We start from the raw sequence: 23,045 nt of genomic DNA on the forward strand, positions 1-23,045 counted from the left end.
TAAGCGTCTTGGGAAACTGGCTGAACAGCAGGAGAAATACAGTCTGTAACTCAGGATGTTAGTTGGGAAGGCTTACTGAGTTTGGGAGCCTGGCTAACTTCACCTTGGAAAAAAAAACTAGTCTAATGGTGGCCGTATAATCACTGTTGATTGTCAGAAAAACCCATCTGCTTCATCAGTGTCTTCTATGGGAGGAAATCTGCTATCCTTATCTGGTCTGGCCCACCTATGACACCAGATCCATAGCGATGGAGTTGAATTTTAATTGCTGTTTGGGAAATTATTGATGGACAAAAATTGCTGGGCCTAACCAGTGCCAAGTGCATACCGTGAATGAATAATAAGAGAGAGGTATGGGTTACTGTAGCTCTAGTCATTGAAAAATAAAACGGAAATTTCCACTCATGAAAGGTTTTAAGTGTTGCACTGAGATCAGAGGTTAGAGGATAGTATGCAGGTAATAAATAAAAATTAAACTCTTCTATGATCAGAATTTTAAAAATTGATTTGCAAATTAATCAAACCTTATTTTCATTCTAATAAGTCACAGACAAAATCTGATTATTATGTAATCATGCTCTGAATTAAAATTTGGTCTGATTGAAAGCCTACAGGTCAGAAGCAGGCCATTCAGCTCATCAGGTCCATATTAACATCCCGAAAAGCATCCCACCCAGACCCACATCCCCACCTTATCCCTGCATTTCCCATAGCAAATCCACCTAGTTTTCACATCCCTGGATACTGTGGGTCAATTCAGCATGGCCAATCCACCTAATCTGCATACCTTAAACTAGAGTATCCAGAAGAAACCCACACAGACATGGGGAGAATGTGCAAACTCCACCCAACAGTCACCTGAGGCTGGAATCAAACCCGGGTCCCTGGCGCTGTGAGACAGCGTGCTAATCATTGAGCGACCATGGCACCCACTGCGTTCCCATTTAACTTCAGCTTTATAGTCAATGGAAGAAAGCAAACTAGGGATTTGAAAGGGCCGATTCCCACCATACTGTATAATAGAGTTTTTTTACCAAGAGGTTATAAAGCCATTGCAGCTGTATGAGGAACAAGATTGTGATGATATTCACAATGCTGGTGAATGAACTCAAAAACCATTCAGTGTTGATTAACCAAGCATTCCCAGAGTCGAAGGCAATACGTAATGAGACTGAGTGCTTCCTAAAACTGAGGTGCGCACAATTTAAAACTTCCCCACTGAGACTGAAAGATTTTTATTAGGCAAGGTCACTTGGGGTTACATTACCAACCTAGAGTCGCAGGTAGATAGGATAGTTAAGAAGGCGTTTGGTATGCTTTCCTTTTTAGATTAGATTACATTACAGTGTGGAAACAGGCCCTTTGGCCCAACAAGTCCACACTGACCCACCGAAACGCAACCCACCCATACACCTACATTTACCCCTATACCTAACACTACGGACAATTTAGCATGGCCAATTCACCTGACCTGCACATCTTTGGACTGTGGGAGGAAACCGGAGCACCCGGAGGAAACCCACGCAGACACAAGGAGAAATTGCAAACTCCACACAGTCAGTCGCCTGTCAGAGTATTGAATATAGGAGTTGGGAGGTCATGTTGCGGCTGTACAGGACATTGGTTAGTCCACTGTTGGAATATTGCAAGCAATTCTGGTCTCCTTCCTATCGAAAAGATGTTGTGAAACTTGAAAGGGTTCAGAAAAAACTTACAATGATGTTGCCAGGGTTGGAGGGTTTGAGCTATAGGGAGAGAATGAATAGGCTAAGGCTGTTTTCCCTGGAGCGTTGGAGGCTGAGGGGTGACCTTATAGACGATTATAAAATCATGAGGGGCATGGATAGGATAAATAGACAAAGTCTTTTCCCTGGGATGGGGGAGTCCAGAACGAGAGGGCATAGGTTTAGGGTGAGAGGGGAAAGATATGAAGGAGACCTATGGGGCAACCTTTTCACTCAGAGGGTGGTACGTGTATGGAATGAGCTCCAAAGGAAGTGGTGGAGGCTGGTACAATTGCAACATTTCAAAGGCATCTGGATGGGTATATGAATAGGAAGGGCTTAGAGGGATATGGGCCAAGTGCTGGCAGGTGGGACTAGATTGGGTTGGGATATCTGGTCGGCATGGACTGGTTGGACCGAAGGGTCTGTTTCCATGCTGTACATCTCTATGACTCTATAAGTAGGTTCTTTTCAGGATGTAATTTGTGGAGCACTATAAGGATCAGTGCTGGGACCACTACATTAAATAGTTAAATGGAGGAAAGTTGCAAGCTAATTATTATCTCATTGAATGGCAGAAGAAATTCAAGGGGCTGAATGACCTACGCCCATATTCCATAACCTGTTCCTAATCCTAGCCTTTGGGCTAGAATCAGAGCTGATATAGTTCACAGAGATTATCACCAGAAAGTTAGTTTGTGGATAACAGATGAAACAACAAGTAAATTAAACCATTTATTTCAAAATCTATTTCACACAAGGCATAATTTTGATGGCCAATTGTCGAGACTATATCTACCCTGTGTCAGAAAATAAAATCAGCACCGCAGTGCAACGATAGTATGTTGTGATGTGTCTGTATCCTGATCTTGGACCAGTAACAGGGTTAGCTGCTGAGAAACTTCACAAGTACCTTTGATTCAGACAATAGTGAGGACAGTGAGACACAGTGAGTTTCAGGCACTCAGACAGTAAGTACAGTGGGACACAGTGAGTTTGAGTCACTCAGACAGTGAGTACAGTGGGACACTGAGTTTCAGGCACTCAGACAGTGAGGACAGTGGGACACAGTGAGTTTCAGGCACTCAGACAGTGAGGACAGTGGGACACAGTGAGTGTCAGGCACTCAGACAGTTCACATTACCAACAGAAATTGTTCCCAGCTTTACTTGCTGGGCTCCTCCAAAATGTTTTGGACTGGATTGTTGTCTAATGATTTCTCCAAGTGTAATCACTTTCACTACCGCAATGTAATGTGTTTTTTTAAATTTGGCTGTTCTTTAAATCATGACAACTACAGCCAGCCTTAAGTTTACCTTCTCCTTTTTCACTCAACCGGGTGTAAAGCCATAGGATGAGAAATTAGGCCATTCAGCCCATCAAGTTTGCTCCGCCATTCGATCATGGCTGATAGGTTTTCCAATCTCATTTTCCCGCTTCCTCCCTGTAACCTTTGATCCCGTTGGCAATCAGGAACCTATCTATCTCTGTTTTAAACATATTCAATGACCTGGCCTCCACAGCCTTGTGTGGTAATGAATTCTACAGATTCACCACTCTCTGACGAAAGATGTTTCTCCTTGTCTACATTCTAAAGGGTCTGCCCTTTGTCTCCTTGTCTACATTCTAAAGGGTCTGCCCTTTGCTCTGAGGCTGTGCCATCGGGTCCTCGTCTCTCCTGCCAGTGGAAACATCTTCCCAACATCCACTCTGTGTCCTCTGCTGTACCTGACCTCCCCACAGAATGCGCCAGTACCCACCTCAAACGTGAGCACTGAGAACAATGTGAAATTACATCTCTTTCTGCTACTTGGCACCTTTCTCACTGCCCGGTCAGACTGGGACGTGAGTGAAGGAGAAAAGACAAACAGAAAAGATTATGCAGCTGCAAAGGCACATGCCAGTGCACTGTGATGCTGACATATGCCCTGGATTCTTGCAATGAGAACTTCAGCCTGCTAAAACCGTGAGGAGCAGATCAGCAGGAAGTGTTTCATTTGCCTTTGCGTGCTGCTGATTATTCTGAGCTGACCAAGTCTAATGCAGAATTGAAGAAACCCACAAGACATCGAGTGACTTAAAAACTGACTTCCTCTTGATCCACTAGTTTCCAATCCTGCCATTAAGACCCTTTATAACTTTCTCAAGTTTCCCCTCTTCTAATAACCTTCCCAAGGAAAGGAAGTGCATCTGGGGTTTCCACTGAGTCTCTTATATAATAACAGAAATGGCACTCAATTGAATTCCTCTTTTAGCAAAGTCTCCAAAAACAGTAATGGAGTTCCCAATAAAACACAATACATACAGGGTTTGAATGGAACGGAGTGGTGTAAACAGCCCCTTCGTGATGGTCTGGAGCTTGTTGTCATACAATGAAAGGAGATTGAGGTTCTGCAAGTCCTGGAAGGTGTTCACACGCAAACAGTTAATCTTGTTGGCATTTAGCAACCTGTAGAATGTGGAGAAAAATGGTCCAATTAGATTCTGTTCACTTCAGTATGGAGTTACTCAGACAGGTATCAGACTGCTGTCCAATAACATGTACCAATGGCTAGTATATCAACGAGTGTTGAACCTGAACTGTTCAGTCACATGTACACAAACTTTACATAGACCACACTGCACCTGTAGTTTCAAATTACCTGCACAGAGATTTGCTCTATCAGTGCTGAATCTCTACAGATATTAGCCCTCAACAAGTGTTTGACTCTCCCCCCCACACCTTACCTCACTTCCAGCTCAGCGATGAAGGGCTTTTGCCCGAAACATCGATTTTCCTGCTCCTCGGATGCTGCCTGACCTGCTGTGCTTTCCCAGCACCGCACTCTTGACTCTGATAACTCCAGCTTGTGCAGTACACACCTTTGCCCGGTGTTTGACCTGTGCTGTCTAATCACCTGTAGAGGTATACTCTACGCAGAGCCTTTAGTGTCATAGCAAGCTACAGAATCACAGAAGAATTATTAGCAAAGTACAACATTGAGCCGCATAAAGAGATATTAGGTCAGGTGATTGTTCAGAGAGAGGTTTTTTATGAAGTGTCTTTAAGGGGGAAATTATGGGGGAAAGGCAGACAGGTGAGGGAGGGTATTTGTCAGCTAAGAATCCAGGCAAATACTCAGTCAATAGTGGTGCAGTGAGTAAAATTGGGTATGTGTAAGAGGCCAAAGACATCCTCTACTATGATCTTGCTATTAATAAGGTACCTACATTTGTGATACAAGGATATCATAGAAGCCCTACAGTGTGGAAGCAGGCCATTTGGCCCATCAAGTGTTCTGAAGAGCATCCCATCCCTTACCATATCCGTGTAACCTTGCATTTCCCACAGGTAATCCACCTAGTCTGCAACCTGAGAGAGATGGGGACCAGAAAAAAATAGGGAGTGATGAGACTATGCAGGGATTTGAAAACAAGCAGAAAAATTTTAAACTTTGCCTGCCCTGGAGACAATGTAGGTCACAGAGCACAGAGATTATACTGGAATAGGAATCAGTGCAAATGGGCTCCTGTTCCTCAAGTGCTAGGCTTCTCCAAAAGCAGGAAAGGAAACGCAAATTTCAAAATTAAACAAAAGAAATGAGTTTATCAGAGGAAGGCTAGGGATTCATGGCCATGTTGGCTGACAAATGTAGCAATTTTACCTCAAAGTGGATTGCAGTCAGCTGACTAGTTTATGAATGAAATTCAAGTTCTCCCCCTCAGGCAGTTCACTCATCCTGGTGCCAAATTAAGATTTGTTGGATGACATTGCAACAGACCCAATTCACTCCTCCTCTCAAGTATCAAGGTGTTAGTTTGAAGCTTATTTCTCCCCCACCCCCCCCCAACCCCCGCCACCACCAAAACGCATCTAATTGGTTTGCACAACATCCATACTTCTCAAATTCAAGCCAAACGAGGTCTTCAACAAGGACTGAAGGTTCTGCTGGTTCAGGAGGAGTTTGTTGCTGTTTATGAACACTCATGTTGCTTTGCATTGGCTCTCTTGCAGATTCAAAAGCTGGTGGAGATCACTTTCGCAAAACTCTAGATTCCACCAACAATTTGAGGAATGTAAATGATATTACTTCTCCACATTTAATGACAGGAATGAAGAACTTTTTATTCACAAGTTGAAGCTTCTCTACAGAAACATCTTTGCTGGATTGAAAATACTTGATTTTAGTTTTTAATGGAAATCACATGACCTCTATCCCCAGATGGCTTTGCCCTGAATGCACTGGGGTGAAATATTAGTTTTGCAGGATAAATAAGGGGGTGGCATGGTGGCTCAATGGTTAGCACTGCTGCCTCACAGCACTAGGGTTCCAGGTTTGATTCCAGCCTCGGGTGACTGACTGTGGGGAGTTTGCATGTTCTCCCTGTGTCTGTGTGGGTTTCTTCTTGGTGCTCTGGTTTACTCCCAAAGTCCAAAGATGTGCAGGTCAGGTGAATTGGCCATGCTAAATTGCCCAGAGTGTTAAATGCATTAGTCAGAGGGAAATGGGTCTGGGTGGGTTACTCTTCAGAGGGTCAGTGTGGACTTGTTGGGCCGAAGGGCCTGTTATCACACTGTAGGGAATCTAATCTAATCAAATAAAATTTGCCAACTTTTTGATGCACAATTTAGAATGTTGATTGATTGCATAAACTTTGAATTGTCTCTGCTTCAATTTTTCTTTCTCTAAAAGGGACGGTGTATAAGTCAGATAGGGACAGAAGAATGTCCTAATAGGGTTACATGAAGTAGTGAGGGTGGATGCTGACATGGAGAATAAACCTCAACATAGTCTGAGAGCCTGGATCTGTGCAATACATTCTTATGCAATTCAATATTAACCGTTCACAATTCAATAAACTTTTACCCGAGAAGCTTCCTGAACCACTCATAGCTCTCCAGTTTTGATCATGGATGACCCCCTGCTCAGAACATTTTGTTGACATTGCCTGTGGATATAGCATTATAATAGGCAGCACACGGCCTCCAAGTCTCAATTCTCTCCCTCCCAGTAAGGTTTGCCCCACTTGCTCTTGGATCTGTCACCAAACTGATCTATACACATTTTTAACGTTTACCGAGTAGATTTGGCAAAACATTTTTGAGAAACCACCATCATCGTCCCTCAGAGACAATGATGACTCTCTCCCACTCTCAGGGTGAGTCTGTAGGTGGCTGTACAGACTAGTGCGGCTACTGCAGGCTCTGTTACACTTGGGGGTTGGCCATGGGAAGGGGGTGGGTGGGGTGTTGGTGTGGCAGTGCGTTCCTGTCGCTGTTTCCCTCTAGTTTCCGCTTTCTCCCGACGGCAAGTGTCGAGGGGCTCCACATCTTACTCCTCCACTTTGGATGGTCTGGGGCTGGTGATTCCCAAGTGTCGGTGGGAATGCTGCACTTTCCCAGTGAGGCCTTCTGGGTATCGCTGAAGCACTTTCTCTCTCCCACCTGGGGCTGACCTGCCATTTCAGAGCTGGGAGGAGACCCCTTGGGGGGGTCTCATGTTGGTCATGGGGATGACATGCCCAGCCCATCGCAGCCAATCAAGATGGGTCTCAGTGCCTCAATGCTGGAGGTGTTGGCCTGATCGAGCACACCAGTGTTGGTGTGTCTGAGTTCCCAGCGGATTGGCAGGATATTGCCCAGGCAGCATTGGTGGGACTGCTCCAGTAGCTTGAGGTCCCTGCTGTAGGCAGTTCACATCTCAGAGCCACATAGGAGGGTGGGAACCACCACAGCTCCTATATACCATGAGCTTGGTGTCGGATTTGATGCTGTCCTCAAACGCCCTTTCCCTCAGGCCGCTGAAGACTGCACTAGCACACCGGGGCAGTGCTGAATCTCTTCATCAAAAAGCTGCTTTGGCTGACAGGACACTCTTGAGGGATTGGAAATGGTCAACGTGCTGTAAGGCCTCCCTGTGGACCTTGATGTTCCGGGGCTCGCTCCACAATGCCAGGCCACGGTGGTGAATGACCTCTGTCTCCTGGATGGTCAGGGTGAGACCCAGGCTCTCACATGCCTCTGTACAGGGGGTGACGATGATCTGGAGTTTGTCCCCCTGTAATTACACGTACTCAAGCATCACCTCATTTTAAGAAATACTCCCATCAATAGTGCCACCTCAGACTGCCTTCCACTTTCATGTGCCTCAAATTCTTGCTCAATCACAACTTTCGATTTGTATGTGAGAGACAAATCTTCCGTTAAAAGGATGTGTGTTATAAAAAAACCAAACATAAGCTTCATTTGTTTTCAGATCTTCAATCAGACTATTTGACATCAATGCATTTTGATTTTTTATGTCATTTAAGAAGTTTCAGTCCAGAATATATTAAATTTTATTCCTTTCATATGACTCAGATGGAGTCAAATTATACTGTTTGTTCCAACTGCAGGGCTAATCTGGAGCCATAACTTGGACAGCTGCATTTTAAAAGGATCATAACAATTTTGATTAAATAAATCATTTTGAACGTGCAGCCATTTTCAGTAACCCTGACATTACACTGACTGCTGTAGGTCATTTTAATTTTATGAATGGATTGCTACTCACAGCAGCTGAATCGATATCAGCCCATCAAACAGACCCTTGGGGATTTCAGTAATCTTGTTTCCATAGAGGACACTAAAAACACAAGGAAGAAGACATCGCTGTTAGGTTTCGAGACTTCGCCTCAGAACTGAGCTTCATGATCATTCCTGACTAGACACCAAAATTATGGATTACACAGCTCACAGAATCCCCACAGCGTGGAAATAGGCCGTTTGGCTCATCAAGTTCACCCTCCGAAAAGCAACACACCCAGACTTACTACCTACCCTGTTCCTGTAACCCTGCATTCCCTGTGGCTAACTCACCTAGTCTGTACATCCCTGGTCATACGGGGCAATTTCGCATAGCCAATTCAATCAACCTGCACATCTTTGGACTGTGGGAGGAAACCCACGCAGACAAGGGGAGAATGTGCAAACTCCACCCAGACAGTCACTCGAGGCTGGAATCAAACCTGGGTCCCTGGTGCTGTGAGGCAGCAGTATTAACCATTTTGTCCCCATGTTGCCCACTGCGTCTCCATTTGACTTCAGTGTTATAGTCAGTGAAAGGAAGAGAACTCCAGAGGAAACCCACGCAGACACGGGGAGAATGTGTAAATTCCACACAGACAGTCGCTCAAGGGTGGACTCGAACCCGGATCCCTAGCGCTGTGAGGTGTTAACCACTAAGCCACAATGATTGCTTTCGGCCTGATCACATCATGTCTTGGTGCAATCAATTTGCAGGCATGAGGCCAGCGAAGCTGTCTTGCAGCAACCCTCCCTGGCTCAAGTTGGAAGAGCTCCATTGATGCTGACACGCTGAAATCTAAGTCACAACTATGTCCATCTTCAGAGTTCATTATAATCAATCAGAACTCATATTTAACCAGGGGCCACTGGTTTTCCATTTCCAAAGCTGGACTCAAGATACAGGGAACACTCTGTCAGAAAATTGTTTTTGAAACTTAAAAAGTCGCAATGTCACCAGCGTGGGATGCATCAATAATAAGTAAAAATAAAGTAATACAGACATAGAGTCACAAAGTCCTACAGCGCAGAGACAGGCCCATTGGCCCAAACTGGTCCATGCAAACCAAAATGTCCATCCACGCTAACCCTATTTCCCTGCACTTGGGCCATACCCTTCTAATCATTTCCTATCCATGTATTTATCCAAATGCCTTTTAAATGTTGTTAATGTCCCCGCCTCAGCCACTTCCACAGGCAGCTCATTCCATGTGAGTACCACCCTCTGTGTAAAAAAAGTTGCCCCTCAGGTTCCCTTTAACCTTAAGCTGATGCCCTCCAGTCCTCGATTCCCCAACTCTGGGGAAAAAGACTGAGTGCATTCACCCATTCCATGCCTCTCATGATTTATACACCTCTATCAGGACACCCCTCAGTCTCCCACACTCTAAAGAAAAAAGCCCTCGCTTGTCCAACATCTCTCTATCACTCAGTTCATTGAGTCCAGGCAACATCCTTGTAAAATGATGCAAATAAATGTAAAATAAATTATTATTAATACTCCTGGTCAGTGAGCTGGATTAAACGATGATTTCAGTTTTGGAGTTATCAAAGTGATTTATTGCATTTTAATTACCGTATTTGTAGCAATGCTGAAACAGAAACTATCTGAAAAACAAGGGCAGCAAAAGCTGTGAAGCAGTGAGCAATCAACTTGAGGGCTTGATGGGGTATCTGGTCTATAAACATTGCCTGAGGCTGGTTATACTGAGGAATAGAAGCATCAGGGACATAATTCAAGAATCTCAAGAGAATAGTCTGCCACAGGCTTAGATCTAAGCTATACAAGCCTCACACTGAGAAGAGGAGAGATGCAGAGACAGATAGGATTCAGCTACTTAACGGAAAGGCTGCAAGTGAGTGGAGACTGAAAAATGCAAGAGTAAAGTGAATCGGTGTCTTGAGGGATCGTGTGATTGAGAGACATCATTTTTTTTGGAGTCAGGCTGATTGGTCTGTAATTTTCTACACTGTACGATATCTCCATTAGAAGGTTAATGACTAGCAGGTAATTTGGCAGGTTATTTTTCCCATTTAAGTGAACAGCAGTGATAGGAGCTGCTCTGCTAACTCCGTGTCAGTTCAGATTTTTCACCGCTAGTTAAGATTTTAATTCCATATGCTGCATGAAAATATGTCTGTGATAGATGGAGAGGTGTCACTGTTCACTCAGCAAGCCTGGGTTGCTATGGCAACAGGCTGACCACGAGTCTTACTACCTGCTGTTGTTCGTGTTGGGAAGATTTGTATGATGATACTCAACCCATCTAAACCCACCTTCCTGATCCATGTCTGGGGGGACTTGAACTCAAAACTTCAAGATCAGAGGGAGGGATATTAGCAACTGTGCCACTTCTGTATGTTGTCGGCTCCAATAGAAAATGCAACTCAGGCTAAATGTCATACACAAGCTGGTCAGCAGATCACAGACCAAACACTGATTCACTGGTTAGAAAGACTTTACCATGAGCTGCAAAGGATATCAGTTTAAACTGGAACTGTGATATGAGAATAGCTGATACACGGCACGTTAGCAACTCCAGAGATTACACAGCAAGGTTCCGAACTAACCTTCCACTCTGAGTAACATGTTAAGTCTCAACAGATCGCAGTCCAATGCTGTACAGTTTCATCACATCCTCATCCAATGTTCTACTGTTGCATAATGTCTCAGTCCAATGGTCTACAGTCTCACCACGCCCCAGCCCAATGGTCTATAGACTCAGCACATCCCAGCCCAATGGTCTACAGTCTCAGCACATCCCAGCCCAAAGGTCTACAGTCTCACCACACCCAAGCCCAATGGTCTACAGTCTCAGCACATCCCAGCCCAATGGTCTACAGTCTCAGCACATCCCACAGTCTCAGCACATCCCAGCCCAATGGTCTACAGTCTCAGCACATCCCAGCCCAATGGTCTACAGACTCAGCACTTCCCAGCCCAATGGTCTACAGACTCAGCACTTCCCAGCCCAATGGTCTACAGACTCAGCACATCCCAGCCCAATGGTCTACAGTCTCAGCACATCCCAGCCCAATGGTCAGCATTCTCATCACATCCAGCCCAATGCTCTATAGTCTCAGCACTTCCCAGCCCAATGGTCTACAGACTCAGCACTTCCCAGCCCAATGGTCTACAGTCTCAGCACATCCCAGCCCAATGGTCAGCATTCTCAGCACATCCCAGCCCAATGGTCTGCATTCTCATCACATCCCAGTCCAATGGTCAGCATTCTCAGCACATCCCAGCCCAATGGTCTGCATTCTCAGCACATCCCAGTCCAATGGTCAGCATTCTCAGCACATCCAGCCCAATGGTCTGCATTCTCAGCACATCCCAGTCCAATGCTCAGCATTCTCAGCACATCCCAGTCCAATGGTCAGCATTCTCAGCACATCCCAGCCCAATGGTCTACATTCTCTGCACATCCCAGCCCAATGTTCGACAGTGTCGGCACAGCCCAGTCCAATGGTCTACAGTCTCAGGACATCCCAGCCCAATGGTCTACAGTCTCAGGACATCCCAGCCCAATGGTCTACAGTCTCAGCACATCCCAGCCCAATGGTCTACAGTCTCAGCACATCCCAGCCCAATGTTCGACAGTGTCAGCACATCCCAGTCCAATGGTCTACAGTCTCAGCACATCCCAGCCCAATGGTCTACAGTCTCAGCACATCCCAGTCCAATGGTCTACAGTCTCAGCACATCCCAGTCCAATGGTCTACAGTCTCAGCACATCCCAGCCCGATGGTCAGCATTCTCTGCACATCCCAGTCCAATTCTCTACAGTCTCAGCACATCCCAGCCCAATGGTCTACATTCTCAGCACATCCCAGCCCAATGGTCTACATTCTCAGCACATCCCAGCCCAATGCTCTACAGTCTCAGCACATCCCAGTCCAATGGTCAGCATTCTCTGCACATCCCAGCCCAATGGTCTACAGTCTCAACACATCCCAGTCCAATGGTCTACAGTCTCAGCACATCCCAGTCCAATGCTCTAAGGTCTCAGCACATCCCAGTCCAATGCTCTACAGTCTCAGCACATCCCAGTCCAATGGTCTACAGTCTCAGCACATCCCAGTCCAATGCTCTAAGGTCTCAGCACATCCCAGTCCAATGCTCTACAGTCTCAGCACTTCCCAGTCCAATGGTCTACAGTCCCACCATGTCCCAGTCCAATGCTCTATAGTCTCAGCACATCCCAGTCCAATGGTCTACAGTCTCAACACATCCCAGCCCAATGCTCTACAGTCTCAACACATCCCAGCCCAATGCTCTACAGTCTCAACACATCCCAGTCCAATGGTCTACAGTCTCAACACATCCCAGTCCAATGGTCTACAGTCTCAGCACATCCCAGTCCAATGCTCTAAGGTCTCAGCATATCCCAGCCCAATGGCCTACAGTCTCAGCACATCCCAGTCCAATGCTCTAAGGTCTCAGCATATCCCAGCCCAATGGTCTACAGTCCCACCATGTCCCAGTCCAATGCTCTACAGTTTCAGCATTTCTGCACCTCCCAGTGTGCAACACTGTGCAATGTGTAGAAGACTTATTTGTATTTGCACTTCATGCTATATGTCTCTCCTGTACAATGTGCTGTTCATTCAAAACAGCTCTCCTGAATATTACACTGCTTGTTCTATAACGCCCTACTGTACTGTGTATGATTTCCTCCACAGACATCCTCTGTTGTCTATTCTACAGAACACTCTCTGATCTACCGTACTCCCCACTCTGCCCACCTGGGCACTGTACCAATCTGTTCACTTGCTGGTGATCAATGTTTTGCTCAGTTGGCTGGGAATGTAAACATTCACATGTTGGAAGAACAGAGAAAGCTGACTCCTTGGAAATACTGTCAGTTAGCTGTGATTCTGGAAATCGGGCACAGGTTAGAGAGTTTAACAGCTTTTTACTTGCTTGGCAGCTGTTTTCACAAAGCAAGTGGTTCAGCATATAAACTGGGAAGCAAGTCTCCACAGATAGCTGCAAGGTAAGAGCAGAATCTATTATTATTATTGGAATGAGGAACAAACTTCTATTAATGCAAGTGGCTGTATTGTGCAAGGTGATGCCTATTTTGACCAGGTTTCAGCCCAGGGGTGTTCCACCAGTTCATGCTGATGTTACTTTGATGGAAAAACAGAGAGAAGGATTTAGCATGAGGTGTATGTGGGGAGAGTTGGTTTGAGGGGGTAGTGGGACCACACAGAAACTGAGTGATGAGGAGTGAAAAGGGGATCAAAAAACATTGAGGTGATCAGGGTGTTCAACAGGGGGCAGCAGCCTGTAAGAAGGTGAAGCTGACAAAGGGGCAGTGCTCTGAAAGCTTGTGACTTCAAATAAACCTGTTGGACTGTAACCTGGCATTGTGTGACTCCTGATCTTTAGTCCACTCCAGTCCAACAGCTGCACCTCCACATCATACCGCAAGAGACAGATTCCAAAACATAATAACTTGCGCCACAATGCAGCAGAGGTAACGCTGACCTTTTATGTCACAGCCAGATTTTGGTTTGAGACATAAAATGAGTTTGATTGGATTAGCCAGATTCGTTTTCATGCCACAAACACTTTGAGGCATACCATCAGAATTTTCGCCTGTGTCACGCATGTAAATAGTTTTGGCTGTATTTAGTTTTTTTTCCCCCTCACTCTAACTTCACACCACTTTAGCTAATCCATTCATTTAGAAACCAGAGTCCTGCTACGTTAAATGCAAACTCAGCACTTCGCCAGCTTAACCATTTGGGGTCTCGGTAGACTATCCATCTCAAAGGAAATGCTGTCATTCTTTCCGTGTAGAGCCAAGCAACTGAAATAAGCAATGCAAGGCCAGATCTTCAATCCATGGGCGAGATCATGTGGCACAGTGGTTAGCACTGCTGCCTCACAGCACCAGAGACCCGGGTTCAATTCCCGCCTAAGACGACTGACTGTGTGGAGTTTGCACGTTCTCCCCGTGTCTGCGTGGGTTTCCTCCGGGTGCTCCGGTTTCCTCCCACCATCCAAAGATGTGCAGGGTCAGGTGAATTGGCCATAATAAATTGCCCGTAGTGTTAGGTAAGGGGTAAATGTAGGGGTATGGGTGGGTTTTGCTTCGGCGGGTCGGTGTGGACTTGTTGGGCCGAAGGGCCTGTTTCCACACTATAATCTAATCTAATCATCGTCATACTTTTAAATTTTGCCCTCATCCTTTTTGAAAAGACATAACTCAGGGTGCTGTCTAGAAGAACTTACTGAGACTGGAATTGAGAGGAAACTGGATTCATACTAGTCTATGTGATCTCTATAATTTTTAATATCAATTTTATGGATTACTTGAAACCAATAATCCAATTGAACACACTCAGTTTTGTCACAAAACCGTGTGCAATCAAAATTGTTCTTAAGACAACTTCTATTTTTATAGTAAGTTTCAAATCACAAAACAGACCTCTGCACAGGAGTATTGTAAATCAAAAACAAATTGCTGGAGAATCTCAGTAGGTCTGGCAGCATCTTTGGAGAGAAAGTCTCGGGTCGAATGACCCTCCCTCAGAACTGGATTTCTGTTCCAATCTTTGTTGTTGTCCATTGTCATTAATACCACTGTTGCTCCAGGTGTTTGACCAACATTTGCTCAAACCCATTTCCACAGTCACATCACAGTCCTGAGGAAGGATCACTTAACCTGAAACATTAACTCGCCACAGATGCTGCCAGCAATTTGTTTTTGTTTCTGATTTACAGCATCCGTGGTTCTTTCAGTTTTTATTATAACTCAGAATTGAACACTAAGCCACGTACGGGAATATGAGGACAGATGACCAAATCTTTAGTCAAAGGGATTGAGTTTAAGGAAGTCTCTCATGAGGGGAGAAAGACAGATTAAGCAAGGCAGTTTACAGAGGATTTTAGGCACTTTAAAAGGCACTTTCGCCAACCATCGGGCAACTAAATGCTTGAGAAAAACACAAATGCTGGAAACCTGAAACAAGAGTTTCAAACTCCAGACTTACTCAATCAGGCAGCATCTGTGGAGAGAGGAACAACAGTTGACATTCCAGGTCTGTTACCTTTCATTTGAACTGGGACAAATTAGAACGATAGAATCCTTACAATGTGGAAGCTGGCCGTTCAGCCAATTGAGACCATACAGATCCTCTGAAGAGCATCCCACCCAGACCCACTCTATCCCTGTGACCCTGCATTTCCCATGGCTAATCCACATCCCTGGACACTACAGGGCAATTTGGCATGGCCAATTCACCCTAATCTGTTCATCTTTGGACTGTGGGAGGAAACTGGAGCACCAGAGGAAAGCCACGGGGAGAACGTGCAAACTCCACACAGACAGTTGCTCGAGGCTAGGATTGAACCTGGGTCACTGGAACTCTGAGGCAGCAGTGCTCACCAGCGTGCCATCCCCATGAGTGGTTTTGAGCGCGTGAAAAGGTGTTGGGAGAGGAGGCTTGTGATAAAATAGAGCTAGGGAAGGAGAAATGAAATACTAAAGGAATCCCATATGGCAGGGGGTGGCGACAGGTCGTGTAAATAAACAAAAGCTATGGTATGGGAGGTAGGACTGGCTGGATTCTGAATAGCTTTCCAAAAGTGAAAAAGGAACCAAACCAGTCAAGAGAAATAAAATGAGGACAGAGAGGTTACAATCGAAAACGTTTGAGCAATGTTAAATCTGGCAGACTGTGAAGTGGTCAATTAAAAGTGGTCAAGTTTACAATAAACTTCACTTGAGCAGGCTGAGGACAGAGAGGTCAATGTGGGCTGAGTGGTGGTCAGCATTCACCCAGTCTGTGCATGATCTTCACATGTATGGATGCTTCACAATATGGTACGGCAACTGCTCTCCCCAAGACCGTATGAAACTACAGAGCATCATGAACACAGCCCAGTCCATCACACAAACCAGTCTTCCATCCATTCCTGATGAAGGGCTTATGCCCAAAATGTCTATTCTCCTGCTCCTCGGATCTTGCCTGACCTGCTGTGCTTTTCTAGTGCTACACTTTTCGAATTCCATCCATTGACTCCACCTATACTTCCCAGTGCCTTGGAAAGCAAACATACAATTAAAGAGCCCTCCCACCCTGGATATACTCCCTTCCAGAAGATAAAGAAGTTTGAAAACACGTACAAACAGATTCAAGGACAGCTTCTTCCCCGCTGATATCAGACTGCAGAATGGACCTCTCAAATGCTAATTCTGATCTCTCTCTCTCTGCACCTTCTCTGTGGCTGTAACACTATATTCTGTCCTGATGCACTTTATATGGTATAATCTGCCTGTGTAGCACGCAAAACAACACAAGAGAAAACAGGCACAATTTGTGTTACAAAAACAGAAGTGGCTGGAAAAGCTCAGCAGGTCTGGCAGCATCTGCAAAGACAAATCAAAAAGTTAACGTTTCGGGTCTGCTGACCCTTCCTCAGAAATTTGTGTAATCCCTCCTTTATAACTTAACTCCTGAAATCTAGGTATCATTCTTGTAAAACCATTGTTGTACTCCCTTCAAGGCCAAGATTTCATTCCTGAGGTGTGGTGGCCTGATCTTCTCACAGTGTGGTCTAACCAGGGTTTTGTATAACTGCAACATAGTGTCTGCATCCTTCTAAACCAGTCCCCTAGATATATGCGCATGAAATACAATAAATTGCCAGATTCAGGTAGCCTCAAGGGGTCTGGATTGGAGGAGTGCAGATATTTTGGGATCTGTAACACTGGACTATCGAGAAAGTGAAGGGCAAACTCGCAGAAGGAAGTGTCAAAATTGAGACATTGCTTGAGCAGGAGCCAATATGACCCCATGAGCACAGGGAATTATTAACGAAGAGCACTTGCTGCAAGAACAAAATTAAAAACCACACAATACCAGGGTAACTTCATCAGGCAGCAGCGCTCCGAAGGCTTGCACCTCCAAATAAACCTGTTGGACTTTAACCTGGAGTGTGTGACTTTTAACTTTTTCCACCCCCAGTCCAACACCGGCATCTCCACATCATTGGTGCAAGGAAGGACACTTGATTTGGAGGAGGTCAGTGAGGGAAGTATTAGAATTATTAAATCTGAAGGTCACAGAGGAACGGAAAAAAAGGAAACAAAAGAGAGAGCGAGAGAGAACGAAATACAGAACACAAAGACAATTGGGGCAGGAGCCATCAGCTCTTCAGTTTGAGTTTCAGTCACAAGACAGAAAATCCACCTGGAGTACGTTCCAATCTGACCACAACAAAACAAAAAATCTTCCCAATGACACTTGAGACTTACAGTGAGGTGAGCGACCGCAGTCCTTGGAATGCATCTGCTGCAATCTCTGAGATTTGATTCTTACTCAGGTCTCTGTAGGGCAGAGAAAAATACCATAGGGAGAGAATTTTAATTGATCTTTTAAAAAATGCATGGCTTGAAAATGGCAATCTTCTAGTGACCGCCATCTTACCTCACCACTCAAGTTGAACTCATTTCACGCCAAAAGAAATTCAAATTAGTCAGTAGGAGCTTCATAAATATTGAGTCCCATGGTATATCTCCTTAAACAATTACATTTAATAAGGTTAGTGGAGAGGGTGGAACTTAAGAAAGTAACGAAGCCAAATGAATAAAGAATGTACAACCAGTGCCGTGGCATTAGGAATATGCAATGGATTATTAACCTTGAGAATGTGAGTTCAATTCCTGCCGTGGATGGAGATCTTAAATTCAGTTGATCAATAAAAGTGACCATATGGTAGCCAGCACTGTTTTTATGGACGCTACTGATTGATGACTGTTAGGAAGGGAATCCCACTGTCTTCAGGCAACGTGTGGCACCGACATTGCACTGAGTTGTTAACGGTCCTCTCCAATGGCCCAGTACCTCACTCAGTTATAACTGGTCCAATTAAATTTCAGGGCAGTGGGAATGACCAGGTAATTGTCTGCCTATAGCTGAACCACAACGTGCACGTTGAATCTGATCTGGCTAAGTACTATTTCATCAGTCTTCTTTCAGCAAAGCAATGAAAATAGAATCCCTACAGTGTGGAAGTAGGCCATTTGGCCCATCGAGTCCACACTGACGCCTGAAACAGCATTCCATCCAGACCATCATGTCCCTGTAACACTGCATTTCCCATGGACAGCCCACCCGGAGTGCACATCCCTGTTCACTATTGGCAATTGAACACAGCCAATCTGCTTAACCTGCGCATCTTTAGATTGTGGGAGGAACCCAAGCAGAGAACATGCAAACTCCCACAATCACCCGAGGCAGGAATTGAACCTGGGTCCCTGGCGCTGTGAGGCAGCAGTGCTAACCACTGTGCTGTCCCAATGGAAGGTGGTGTGGTTATGGTTTTCCACATGTCAACCCACAGAACACAGATCACCGAAAAGTAGGTTCAAATTGAGTCACATGTCTGGAGGTTTCTTAACAACTAACTGTGCACTCATGTGACATTACAGAATTATGTTTATTGTCTGGCTTTATGCTTATTTAGATTACTGTTCTAATACATAGCCTGATTAATGGAGTGACGGGATAACTGCCTGTTTAATGCTGTCTGAATAAACACAAAATCAGATGGGAATCTTTTATACTCGAGCAACAAATGCATGGTGACATTTGGCTGTCGTAAAGATACCGTGGCTTTCTGTGATCTGTCCACCAAAATCAGCGGACAGGGCCATGAACAGTGCTACACCAATCTGTTCACCAAAGCTCAATATGGATTCCTTCAGGAACACTTGACATCAGACCTCATTATGACCTTGGTGCAAACATGGACAAAAAAGTTACACGTCAGGACTGAACTGAGAGCGACTCTCATTGACATCAAAATATCCTTTGACCGAATGCAGGACTGAGGTGTTGTAGCAGGGATAGTGTTGATAATAAATTACAGAGAAGGGTCTCTGCTGCCTGGAGTCATGTTGAGCACAAGGAGCAACGCTTTTTAAATTGTTGAATGCCAATTATCTCAGTTCTATGGCATCCCTGCCAGGATTCTGTAGGGCAGGTTTGGGGCGGGGGGGGGGGTCAACCAATTTGAACCATTACTCGTGGTTTTCCTTCCAGCCTAAGATCAGAAATAGGCGATGTTCCTGGTGATTGCCCCATGGTCAGCATCATTCATGACTCCTTGGAAGTAACAAGTAATCAAAAGCTGCAAGGCCTGCACATACTCAGGCCTGGGATTATAACTGCGAGGGAATGTTTTTGTCAGGAAATGGCAACCCCCAACAAAAGAAAGTCTAATCATTTATTCTTTACTTTCAAACAACAATAACATTACTTAAGCTGCACTGCTAACATCCTGGGGTCTACACTGACCAAAAACATAACTGGACCAGTCAAATAAATATGTTGGATGCAAGACCAGGTAGGAGGCTGGGAATTCTGTGCTGAACTTTCATCTCCTGACTCACTTAAACCTCTTAACCATTAAGACTGTACACAAGTCAGGAGTGCGATGGACTCACACTTGATGGAATGAGACCAACAATACTCCAGATCCCTGACATCTTTCAGGATAAAGCAACCAGTTGATCTGTATCCCATCCACTGGCGCACAGTAGTCCACAGTCTAGTCTGCAGGCCCCATTTTATTCCCCATTTGCTCTGTATCCTGTACTAAGTCAAAATCTACTCCAAGGCATTCAGAAGAGGAGGATATCAAAAATTGACCTCCCAAAAAACTTCATTGTCCAATCAAAACTTGAAGGAGAATCACACACCCGTTACAAAACCCTGCTGACATCATTGAGGGATATAAAATAGACAATGATGCCCATTCTGCCAAATCATCACACTGGGCACACTGCAAGCCAGAAGACCTGGAGGGTTTCCTGCCACCAGTAACCTGCCACCCTTGGTCATTACTAAGGATACAACTAAAGGAAAGACCGGGCATTCTCAGGGTCTTGGAGATATACAGCACAGAAACAGACCCTTTGGTCCAACTCATCCATGCCGACCAGATATCCTAAATTAATCGATTCCCATTTTCTTGCATTTGACCTGTATCCCTCTAAACCCTTCCTATTCATATACCCATCCAGATGCCTTTTAAATGTTGTCATTATACCAGCCTCCACCACTTCCTCATTCCATACACAGACCACGCTCTGTGTGAAAATGTTGCCCCTTAGATCCCTTTTAAATTTGTTGCCTCTCACCTTAAACCTACACCCTCTAGTTTTGAACTCCACTACCCTGGAGAAAAGACCTTGACTATTCACCCTATCCACGTCCCTCATGAGTTTATAAACTTCTATAAGGTCATCCCTCAGTCTCTGGCGCTCTTGGTGAGTTTATTATTGAGCACAGAACATGAAAGCAGTCAGATGCTGCAGTGTGTGCCTACCGGGAGCAAGGCACCAGTTGTTTAATTATATATAGGACCCTAATTAATATTATTGCTATTTTATCAGATATGTTAAGTAGACACTTAATTAAGAAATTACTCCAAGGGTGTGAAAGATTTGATCATTACTGCCTGCTGAAGCCATAGGAGAGTTACTATAAAGAAAACATTAGCAGAATAAATTCAGCATTTCACAGCTACTTGATTATATTCTCTTCCCAGTGCCCCGCACTCTTTTCCCTCAATCTGCTCATTGACATTCTGAATGAAATGTTGAAAAAATGGTGCCAATTACTGGCTGCGTGATCCGAGTCTCTTTTTAAACCTGTGTTTTGCACCTTCACATTTCTGGTATAAATTGCCGTGTCAAGTATGTCAGTTGGGTTCATTTATTCAGAATCAGAACAATTCTAAAGACTGCGGTGGCCTTGAACTCTCCCCATGAGATATTACCATCTGAATGGCTCATGTGAAACTCATCAGTCTGTTGCACGACCAGAGTGGCTGGCGTTTTTAAACAAAAGCCCATTTCCATTTACTGTAAGGCGAAGGGATTTCACGTGTGCACTCCTTTAACAATGAAATGCTTAGATAATCGAGTCATAGAGTCATACAACATGGAAACAGACCCTTCGATCCGACCAATCCACACCAAGCATGTCTCCAATAGCATTGATAAACAGTGGAGCTGGAAAGGTACAGCAGGTCAGGCAACACCGGAGGAGCAGCAGAGTCAATGTTTCGTGTTAGGACCCTTCATCAGTCCTGAAGCTGCCTGACCTGCTGTGCCTTCCCAGCTCCACTCTTTATCAACTCTGACATCCAGCATCTGCAGCCCTCGCTATCACCACATTCCCAAACTAAACTAGCCCTGCCTGCACTTCGTCCATATCCCTCCAAATCTTTCCTACTCTTGAACTTATCCAGATGTCTTTTATACATTGCAACTGTACCTGCATTCATCACTCGTGTTGCTAGCTCATTCCACACATGAACCACTCCCTGTGAAGAAACTTTGCCCCTCATGTCTCTTTTAAATCTTTCTCCTCTCAGCTTAAAAATATGCTCCCTGGTTTTGAACTTCCGCACCCTAGGGAAAAGACCCTTGCCATCCACCTTATTATCTGTGCCCTTCATGATTTTATAAACCTCTATAAGGTCAACCTTCAACTTCCTAGGCTCCAGTGATAAAAGTCCCAGTTTTACCAGTCTATTTTTATAACTCATAACTTGGCAACATCCTGGTAAATCTTGTCTGAACCCTCTCCAGTTTTATAATATCCTTCCGATCAAAAGGGTGACCTGAACAGGACACAGAATTCCAGAAGAGGTTTCGATCATGCTGTATATCTCCATGACCCTGAGAGTGGCCGGTCTTTTCTTTAATTGTACCGCAGATCTGACCAAGGGTGGCAGGTCACTGGTGGCATGAAACCTTCTCGGTCATCAGGCTTGCAGTGTGTCCAGTGTGATGATTTGGCAGAATGGGCGTCATTGTCTATTTTGTATTCCGCAATGAATGTCAGCAGGGTTTTGCAGGGGGTGTGTGATTCTCCTTCAGGTTTCGATCATGCAATGGTCTCACCAACAGCTTATACACCCTCAACATGACGTCCCAACCCCTGTACCCGAAGTCTGAGCAATGAAGGCGAATGTGCTAAATGCCTTCTTAACCACCACGTTTATATGTGACATAGGCTGAGAGGGATATGGGCCAACTGCTGACAGATCACTTTAGGATAACTGGTCAGCATGAATGAGTTGGACTGAAGGGTCTGTTTCTGTACTGAACATCTCTATGACACTGGAACGGTACCAACCGCATTGTGAATGAGTTGGGCACACAGTGCCATTCGCTACCAAGGTGCCTCTGCCTCTCGTCAGAGAGCCACTTCAGGATATCTCCTCTCTGAGGCTGAGTGGTTCTTGCAAGCTGGAATGTGAATGTCAGTGAAGGCTTTGGTGGACTACAGTTGTGGAGGGTAACTCTGAGGTAGGGGTGTGAGAGGGTGATAAGAAGCTGGGGAGATGCTGTGGCTGCGTCATCATTGGGAGCAAAGTGCCAGCTGCTTAATTATACTGAGAACCCTAATTAATATTCTTGCTATTTTATCAGAAACATTAAGTAGGGAATTAATTATGAAATTGCACAGGAGTGTGAAGGTTCTGATCATTACTGCCTGCTGAAGCCATGGGAAAGTTATTGTAAAGAAAGCATGAGCAGGATAAATTCAGCATTTCACAGCTACTGGAATACACGCACTTCCCAGTGCCTCACACATTCCTCCATTTGAATCTGTTCGCGGACATTTGGGAATACTGCAGAGATGGGAAGTGTGCTGAGCTACAAGGCACATTGTTCTGAGCAGAGCTGTGCAGGGGAATGATGGGACAGTCAGAGTGTGAAGTTAGTTGGTGAAGTAAA

The 23,045-nt window shown here is 45.0% G+C and overlaps 1 protein-coding gene across 2 annotated transcripts in view; it reads right to left on the reverse strand.

The window, feature by feature from the left end:
- The window catches only part of LOC122556810 (slit homolog 3 protein-like), a 654,707-nt gene that overhangs the window by 139,814 nt on the left and 491,848 nt on the right, over positions 1-23,045 (reverse strand). For both annotated transcript variants that reach the window (XM_043704014.1, XM_043704015.1), the window contains 3 exons: positions 17,544-17,615; positions 8,258-8,329; positions 4,030-4,173 (listed from right to left, as the gene is read on the reverse strand). In XM_043704014.1, coding sequence (XP_043559949.1) covers positions 4,030-4,173; positions 8,258-8,329; positions 17,544-17,615 — 288 coding nt within the window. The remainder of the gene's footprint in view (positions 1-4,029; positions 4,174-8,257; positions 8,330-17,543; positions 17,616-23,045) is intronic.

This window comes from Chiloscyllium plagiosum, chromosome 14 (assembly GCF_004010195.1).
Source record: "Chiloscyllium plagiosum isolate BGI_BamShark_2017 chromosome 14, ASM401019v2, whole genome shotgun sequence".
NCBI lineage: Eukaryota > Metazoa > Chordata > Chondrichthyes > Orectolobiformes > Hemiscylliidae > Chiloscyllium > Chiloscyllium plagiosum.